This window comes from Condylostylus longicornis, unplaced genomic scaffold, assembly GCF_029603195.1.
Source record: "Condylostylus longicornis isolate FDR11 unplaced genomic scaffold, ASM2960319v2 ptg000116l, whole genome shotgun sequence".
Lineage (NCBI taxonomy): Eukaryota > Metazoa > Arthropoda > Insecta > Diptera > Dolichopodidae > Condylostylus > Condylostylus longicornis.
Window position 1 is genome coordinate 872,520 of NW_026578084.1, and position 9,668 is coordinate 882,187.

At 24.7% G+C, this 9,668-nt stretch overlaps 1 protein-coding gene across 5 annotated transcripts; it reads right to left on the bottom strand.

Moving 5' to 3' along the window:
• Positions 1-203: 203 nt before the first annotated feature.
• On the bottom strand, positions 204-8,992 carry LOC129614692 (probable serine/threonine-protein kinase DDB_G0282963). Of its 5 annotated transcripts, none has more exons than XM_055529514.1 (13): positions 8,976-8,992; positions 6,908-7,675; positions 4,658-6,532; positions 4,348-4,429; positions 4,123-4,285; positions 3,702-4,071; positions 3,392-3,634; positions 3,092-3,331; positions 2,819-2,890; positions 2,481-2,669; positions 1,005-1,810; positions 715-939; positions 204-657 (listed from the first exon to the last, which is right to left on the bottom strand). In XM_055529514.1, exons 2-13 carry the CDS (start codon positions 7,262-7,264, stop codon positions 471-473), a joined length of 4,809 nt encoding a protein of 1,602 aa, XP_055385489.1. In that variant the 5' UTR covers positions 7,265-7,675; positions 8,976-8,992; the 3' UTR covers positions 204-470. The 5 variants fall into 5 exon arrangements, with proteins under 5 accessions (XP_055385489.1, XP_055385488.1, XP_055385487.1 ...); XM_055529513.1 differs by lacking the exon at positions 8,976-8,992 and adding an exon at positions 8,724-8,935; XM_055529512.1 differs by lacking the exon at positions 8,976-8,992 and adding an exon at positions 8,270-8,935.
• Between the last annotated feature and the right edge of the window lie 676 nt (positions 8,993-9,668).

Here is a 9,668-nt window from a genome sequence, read left to right on the forward strand (position 1 = left end):
ATCAATATTCCTGAAGAAATATGTACGAGCGAGACTTCCAAACGAAAATTCCCAACTCAAATTTCCAAAGCATTGGTAAATCTAGTTCATTTGCCAAAAATTTATTTAAATTATTGAATTTATAATGTATTATTGACATGCAAACACATTGGGCTTTGTAAGTATAATTAAAACAATTGAAATTTTTTTATAAAAAAATAAATTTTATTTTTTTAAGTTGTTTTAACGACATTCCATTTTTTTGACATTATTAAAACAATGTGTTACAATGTCAATAATTTACGAAAATATTCAAATATAATTCAAAACTAACAAAAAATCTTTAATTGAAATAAAATAAGAAAATGAAAAAAGCAGATAAATAATAAAAGAAAAAGTTCCTAGTATTACAATATTTGCGACAAATGACTTTAATATAATATATAATTTATGTTAAATATGATTAAAAACAAGTTTTTTTTTGCTACATATTATTCTTTATAAGTCGATTGACCTAAAAATGGTACTATTATATCAACCATATTTGGATAAACTAAATATTTGTAAACTTCGTCACAAAGCTTATTTTCTATCACATTTGTTACAACACTCCAATCGAATGTATGATCTCCAACAGCTGGCTTAGCTGATATCCATAAACGTGGTGGTCCTCGAAACCTTAAATTGATTAATTTTTGTTTTTTCGTTGATTTATAAAAAAATGCTTTTACTTACGCTAACCAAATCCTATCAGATGGTGGTGGTGGTATATTAAAAACTACTCTAGATACTAAACCTTTTAATTCAACTCTAAGTGTAATTTTTGTGCTCATATTTTCCATAGCACGTTGTATATAAGAAATTTCAGTAGCGGACTGAAATATATTTGAAGCAGTAATACGATCAACTATTCTTAAAAATCTTCTACTACTTCCAGGTGATGGATGAAATGATTGTGATCTAAAAGAAATAATAATAAATTTTTAAAAATTTTATTAAGAGAACATTTTTTTGTTCATATTTACTCTGATACAATATCAAAAGTAGAACCAGATGCTGTAGGACTTTCTGATTCAGAGCTACTTGCCCCACTGCTTTCTGCATTACTATCATAAATAGCTGAATTTAAAATCAAAGAATTTTGGCTGTTATAATCACTATTCCCAATTCGTAATCCTGTTGAACGTTTTTCAATATTATTTATATTGTCAATATTAGATGTTGCTGAAGTTGTTATTGATGTAGAAGGTTGAATAAATTTGTTGTTATCATTAATGGATGTTGTAGTTGTCGTTATAGTTGAAGAATTAGATACACTACTTGTTGAAGAAGCTGCTACAGAATTTGTACCAGTTGTAACAACATTTGTATTTGAAGAAATACTAGTTGGAGTTGTTGAACCAGCACTACAATTATCGCCACTATTAACACCAGAAATATTTGAACTTATCGTACGATCTGGAATATTATTTTTATCGTTTACTATGTACGACGATTTTGTTGTACTTGATGTTGTTGCGGTTGATGTGCTAGTCATATTTACTACTGATGAAGATGATGAATGATGGTGATTTGAATGTTGGCCTGTTGTACTAACTGAACTGTTACCACTTATATTACTACCACCACCTCCACCATGTTGACTGCGTTTCAATCTTAATAAATTTAATTTTGTCGTTATTGTCATATGTATTAATCCTTCATATGTTACATCAGCGTCAATCCACGTGCCACGTTCATCTAATTGTGGCTGTGATATACGGTGTATCAATGGTGGTGTATCACCTAAATTAATATGAGCTATTGACACATCTTCCATAAAGCTAGGTAACTATATGAAAAAAAAAAACAAAAATTTTATATTGTAAACAAAATATTTTAAAATAAATGCATATTTAGTATTCGCTTTGATTAGATTATCAAATATTCAGCCCCATCATGAATTTCATTCTTAGAATTCTACGAATTACGAACTTAGCTACGACGTAGATTTTTGAATGACCACAAATTCCGCTTTGATTAGATTATCAAATATTCAACCCTATCATGAATTTCATTCTTAGAATTCTACGAATTACGAACTGAGCTACGACGTAGATTTTTGAATGACCACATATGAGATTATGAATCAGCAATCATTTTTCAAATTTGAGTTTCAACAACGTAATTTTTTTTTAAACTTTCATAAAATTTTTTTGTATTTAATTTTGCTTAAGTAAATAATTTTCATACAAATACATATTTTTTTTAAAACGGAGTTTTGCAGTTTTTTTAGTTTTTGAATATTTTTAAAAAGTAAAAAAAAAATTTTTTTAACAAATATGAATTTATTCCCCTTAATGGTTGCTGTCCCCTTAATTTACTACGAACGTAATTTCTGATAACTCTATTACGAATATTCGGAGAAGAATTTTGGTAATTCCGAATTGACAATATGAAATTCGTCAACTTGCAAATTTCAGCGCTACAAACGAAATTCATGATAGAACTGATTAATATACCCTTATAGCGCTTAATTTTCTTTGCAAAAAGTCTTGTATTTTTTCCAAAAGAATGCTATCATTTAAACAGCTAAATAGTATTCTTCCAATTAAAACATTTGCCCATACAATACTTCCAGATGGTCCCAAGTATAAGGATTGATTGATACCTTTCCAAAGCTCATCTTCTTGACGTTTCTGTCTTCGGTTCTTAAATTAAATTGTAAAACAAAAGATTTAATTAAATTTTTAATATATTGAGCTAACAATAAAAAAAAGTTTAACGAACAATTTTAAGAATTTTTGAATAAAAAGATATTAATATAAAAAAATCAAAAAATAAAGAACACAAAACCTACTTTTTTAGTAGGACTCTCGCTCGGGATCAAACTAGATTTTGTAACTGGAACTTTATTTTGATTACAAGCTTTCTACATTTAAAACAAAAAATTCTCAATTAAAAAATAACAAAAAATTGGAAAATTATAAAAAAAGATAATTTTTAAATTAATTTTTTCTTTTTTGAATAAAAAAAATTAAAACTTTAAAAAACAATAACATAATTTCATGTTTATGTGTATTCATAATTTTTTCAAATAAAAATTGGTAAAATTTATATTAAAAAATCAAACCTGATATCTGGCCATAAATTTAATGTATTCAGGTGGATTTCGTGCTGCATCAGCGCTTAAAAGAAGCCCTTCAAAAACTGATGCTTCTTCAACAGGAACAGTGTTATCATTACAACTGATGTTTGTTGTTGAGTTGCTTATATTATTACTGGAATTTTGATTAGACGGTAGTTGTTGTTTGTTATCTTTTTCATCTTTATTACTTTTTATTGTTGTATCATTATTTTGATTTGAATTTTCCTATAATAAAATTAAATTTAAGTATTTAGTAATAAAAATAATTAATTTTATAAATTTTACATTTGATAATTCCATTGATGTTGCTTTAAGTGCTTGTGAGACTTCTTCATCTGTTATCATAACAATATCTGGTATTTTTAAATCTTGATCGTGTATAGCTCCTATACTAGCAGAGTAAAATCTTCTATACCAATCTTCTTTTTCACGATCACATCTTGCGAATAACAATACTCTTGTTTCATCACCACATGGTAAAGTTTCTTTCAATGCTATTGGATCTTGTGTATCTTGCAATTTTTGCAGCTAAAATAATTTAGGAAAAGCAATTAACACAAATAATGGAATAAAATTTTTCCTTTTGTGAATTTACATCTGAACTTAATACAGTTGCTCCAAAATCCAGATCATTTGGTTGATTATCACAATTGCTAATATTATTACGTGATTCATCATTGGATTCATTTGAGCTTTGATGTGTTAAACCATGATTATTATTATCAGATAATGCGTTTACAAATTTCATTTTATTTTGTTTCATTAATAAACAATAGTCACGATTAAAATCACCAACTAAATCATTTACATTCTGTTTATTATTAATTAAATCTTCATTATTACTGGTGTCATTTAACTGAAGATTATCAACTGAAGACAAATTTGTTTGATCATCTGATTGAAACGATTTTTGATTCTCATAATTTTTTATTATCAATTGCATTGGGTATTTTCTACTAAAATATCTATAAGAACTTTTTTTAATAAAGAAAAGTTTTATTAAATATTAAATTTACCTTTTTCTAGCTAAACCCCTAGGTAACATTTCAATTCTTGCACCAATTAAATTAAAAGTACGATTGCAAGTAAAAATAATATTTTTTCTATCGATAGGATTTTCATTCCACATTGAACGTTTTGCTATTCTAGTCGAAGTATTTAATATTCTTAATATTGAGCCTAAAAAAAAAGTAATATAGCTTTAAAATATAATTAATTGAATATTGGCGAGTATTAGTGACCGTCTAAACGAATGTATACTGAACGTAACATTGATTGATGAAAGTTGTTAGGATCATAGTTATTAATTTCATTCATCCATCCCTATTAAATTAAAAGAAGCAATGTAAAAACGAAGTAAATAAATAAATAAATCATTTATAAAATTATTTTAGAACTGTATTAAAATTTAAATAAGAAATTATTTTTCAAAAAATAAAATCAAATAAAATAAATTTAATTTCTGTACATTAGGTATCTAACTAATTAAATTGATAAATTAAACATCCTTATACTATTATTTACTAAAATTTTTCTAGTTATTATTCTTACCGAATAAACTTTCAATGATTTATATTCTTCAATTGGTGGAATTTCCAAAATATTCATTTTAGTATAATCTGGTATCCCAAATTTGCAACGTTGGGGACCGATCATATTCAGTTTATTATCATTATTATTATCAAAATTAAAATAATTAACAGTTATAGTTTTAAATTTTTCATTCAATATATACCAAAAATATTCAGAAAATGTATTAAAAAATATTATAATACATAAACATGCAATAATACCACGAAAAAAATCAGCAATCGGTGCCAATATCAATATTATAAATAATACACAAGTTATAAAAAAATTTGAATTTTTTAAAAATTGCAATAATATTATATTAATTAATTCTTTAAAATTCTTTATATCATGTAAATTATTATCATTACTTAATAAATTTATTTTAATATTATTACTAGTAGCTGCACACATATTATCATTTTTATTTGATAATAATGATTTCTTTTTATTCAATATTTGTGTTTCATTATCATTGTTATTATTATTTTGACTATTTATTGTTGATAATAAATTTGGCATTGTTTGTTGATGATATAATGTATTATGGTTTATTTTTTTAAATGTTATTGTGTCAGTTGATAAAGATATTTTTAAACCTTCTTGTTGCGCAATACTACTATTATTATCATCATCACCATCATCATCATCGTTATTTATTGAATTAATATTTGTTGTATTAAAACTATTGTCATTACTAATATTTGGTAAATCCATGCCTTCAAACATTTCAACACCAGATTCAATTTCAAAATCTTTTTTAGTTTTTGTTGGTGTAATTGTTGTTGATGATTTATCTGGTGATTGTTGTTTTTTACTACGTTTACGTAAAAATGTACTACGAATACCACTTCCTAAACTTAAAGAACTTGAGGTTGACGATGTTGTTGATACAATCGGTGTTGTTATTATTGACGTTACAATAGAGTTAATATTTGTTGTTACAGTTTCAATTGTTTGTGATGTCGATGGCAATGTAGATGATGTTAGAGATGGTAATGAGGATGTTGTTATACAATTAATATTAATATCATTAATATTAATATTATTATTGTTATTACTGTTACTATTACTAACACCACCAGATAAATGTGTTTTAGCTTTGGTTTTAAAATTTGCGAATGATTTACGTAATGATGATGATTCAATTAAATCTTCAACAACAGATGATTGTTCATTTTCATCGTCTGTGTCTGTATCCGATTTATTATTACGACGACTAAAATTAAAATATTTATGTTGTGTTTTCAATGACGGTAATGTATATCCGCTTGATATTGTTGTAGTTGTTGCTGTTGGTGTATGTGTTGAAGTTGTGGGTATTGTTATAATATTACTAATAAAATCAATACTTGATCCTGCTGTGGTTATTATATTATCAGAATTAGAATTAATTAACATTATTTCACCACAATCTGAATCATCATTATTAATATTTTCTTTCAGTTGTTGTAGTTGTTGTTGTTGCTGCTGCAATTGTTGTTGTTGTGATTGAGATACTTTTGATGATTTTATATCTTCCATTGCTTGTGAAACCTTAACTTTTATTAATTCCCATGTACCAACAGTAGAACTATTATCATTATTAGTACTATTTGTTAAATTATTTACTGTTGAATTTATTGTTGAAGAAACTGATAGTGTTGATGATAATAAAGATGATGTGGGTATAACATTTTCACTATTATTTTGTATTTGATTAACTGGATGATTTTGTAACGATGAATTTAAAATTGATAAATTTGCTGTTGAACTTGTTGATAACAAACCACTTTTATTACCTTCAATACTTCCAGAACGTTTTCTATTAAAAAATCCACCTTGTAGAATTTCTTTACGCCAATTAAAATCTTCAACCTATCAATTGAATATAAACAAAAAATGTCTAAAATTATCTAGATATTTTAAATCGCACTTTTATTACAAAAATTTTTTTTGATTTAAAATAGATTCCGTAATATTTACTAAAAATTTTAATACATTTTGTGATATAATTAAATACACCCACCTATGAAATTTTTTACATTAAAAAAAAAAATAATTAGAATTCAGAAGAAGGTGCTTTATATTGGAAGAGGAATTGAGAAGGGATGAATGGATGATAAAATGAAATGTTTGTTTGTGAAGGTATAAGCGAAATTTAATTAAAAGCGGAAAAATAAAAGTGTGCAAAATAGGATAATCAATGGCAAAAGAAATTTGTCAAAATAAATAAAGCAAAAAAAAACTTACGTTCTGTAATGGAATATTTGATACTGATTGATTTTGTTGTTGCTGTGACTGCTGTTGTTGTAGTTCATTGGGTATTTTAATAATATCTTCAATTATTTCTTCTCCAGCATTAAATCTCATGCCAATTGTTATACCACAACCGCCACCACTAATATTTGAATTTATTCCTCCGATTGCTGTTGTTACAATTCCACTATTATTTAAATTAATATTACTAGATGATGATGATGAAGATGATGAGGATGATGATGATAATGGTGATTTGTTTCCACCACCACTTCCACTTCCTGCAGATGTTGTTCCTCCTCCTCCTCCTCCTGCTCTATTTATTACTTTTGATAAACGAAATGAATCCATAGTTTTTGTTTACAAAAAATTTTTTTCTTTTTTTATTTTTTTTTTCTTAAAGCACTTTAGGTACCTACTATATTATATAAATTATTTCTCATATATGTATATTATTATTATATAATATATATTTATATACATATGTATATGCTTATAGATATATTTAATTTAAAATAAAATATTTTAACACATTTAATAATACTATTTTGTTGGTTTCACTCTCAAAAAGTGTTCACGAAATTTAAATAAGGTTTTTTTATTTATTCAAAATATTAAAAGAATGTTTTAACAAAAAAAATTGAACACTTTTTAATCCTTTTTAATTAGGTATACAATTTAAAATTTAGACATTTTTGTGTTTTATTTTAATTTTTTTTTTGTTTTTTTATTGAAATTATTTAAAACTTTTCTGGGAGATTGCTATAAATAAAAAAAATGTATATAAATTTCAAGTTGGTAACTACTTATATAAAATCATATGTATGTAGGCAGATACCTACTTGGTTAGAGAAAATAAAAATTGATTTGGAACTTGTTTTCAATCGCAATTTCGTCCAGAACCCAAGAAAAAACTGATCCTAAACTTATCTTCCTCCCTATGTATAATATCGATATCTCCCAAGTTATTAGAAAAATTTTAAATTTATAATAAATAAAATAAAACAACTAACCCCAGTAAATTTTCTACCCATATATGTACATATCTACTTACCTACTTACAGAAATAGTTTACACTCATAATGTTATTTTTACAATATCGTCATCACAAAATGTCAATTTCACAAAACAACAAAATTGCAATTTTTAGACAATTTACAAAAACAAAATTTATAAAAAAAACTACCTTAATATTTACTAGTTTGTTAAATAGTGTTATTAACTATATATGAATTTATGCAGGTACATATGTGCCTTTGGAAAATTTTGAAAATGTTTATAATATGTTATTTGAATTTGGCTTCTTAAATAAATACACGATATTTTGTCCGGTTTGTAAAGATCTTTTGTACTTACATGAATATTGCTATAAAATTTTTGTAGGTATACCTGCATAGATTCGTAATTTGTCCAATGCTAGGACGACGCTATATTTTCATTCTTTATATGATGAAAATTGTATAAAATCATCGAAGGAAATAAGGGAGTGGAATAATCCTTGATTTCCAAAATGCAAAGTAACTTGATTTTCGGTAACACACAGTATTAATACAAAATGTAGTAATAAACACTACATATGTATGTATGTATATAATTTGTGTTATTAATATCGTATGACTATGTAAATGCATTTTATAAGTTAAGAAATAATCTATGTATGTAAATGTGTATGTATTTATATAGGTAACCTTTAATAGTTAAAAAAATAAATAAAGAAATGAGAAAAGTGTAATCTGATTACCGTTCCTAAATACCTATATGTAACTACCCTACACAATTTGATCACCAATAAATTATATTTTTTACATACACACATACACATGTACATAAGTTGCATTTTTCACCCTCCACCAAATATAATTGAAATAATTTCTTTTCTTAGTAATTCACCACTAACTTATCTAATTTTGTTCTTGTTTTTAATCTTTTTATACAAAAATTTTTTTACTTTTTATTTTAATTTTGATTAAATATTTCAAATTTGAAAATGTGTTCAATTTTAATTTCATAACATTTTCAATGTTTTTTATTTTTTTTAATGTTTAACAATAATACAAATTACATTTTTTTCTTAACTTAAAGGTTTCACTAAAAGGTTTTGTTTTTCATACTTCTTTTTCTTTTTGTTTTTATTTGTAACACGTCAGAACATGATAAAAGATTAAAAAAATTCAAATATAATACATGCACATGTATATATTATATATAGGCATATTAATATAGCTTTTATAGATTTATTTTGGAAAATCATATGAATATGAAGTACGATATTAAGTACATATACATATATGTATGTACGTATATATACATTACAAAAATGCCTTTTTGCAATATTTTCAAACAAAAAATAAAATAAACTTTAAAAGAAGGGAACTTTTTTTTTTATTAAAAGTTAAAATTAAATTTAAATTAAAACATTATTTTTATTTTTACTTTATTTCTTGTGTTTATTTTCATTAATTACGCGAGGTATTTCTTTATTTTTTCATGTAATGTACAAACAAAAAACCAAAAACAACAAAAAATAGGAATATAGATAAACATTCATATTTTCGCTATCCCACGAGGGTTGCAAGTCATGTAAAAATTATGGGCCAAATTTTCAAACAAAAAAGGCCAAATTTAAGCAAAATGAGTCAGAATTTATAATGTACTTAATTTCAAAAGGAAAACGCTTTTTTGTATTCTACTTTTACATAACTATAATATATATATATATATATATATTATAGTTATATATATATATATATATATA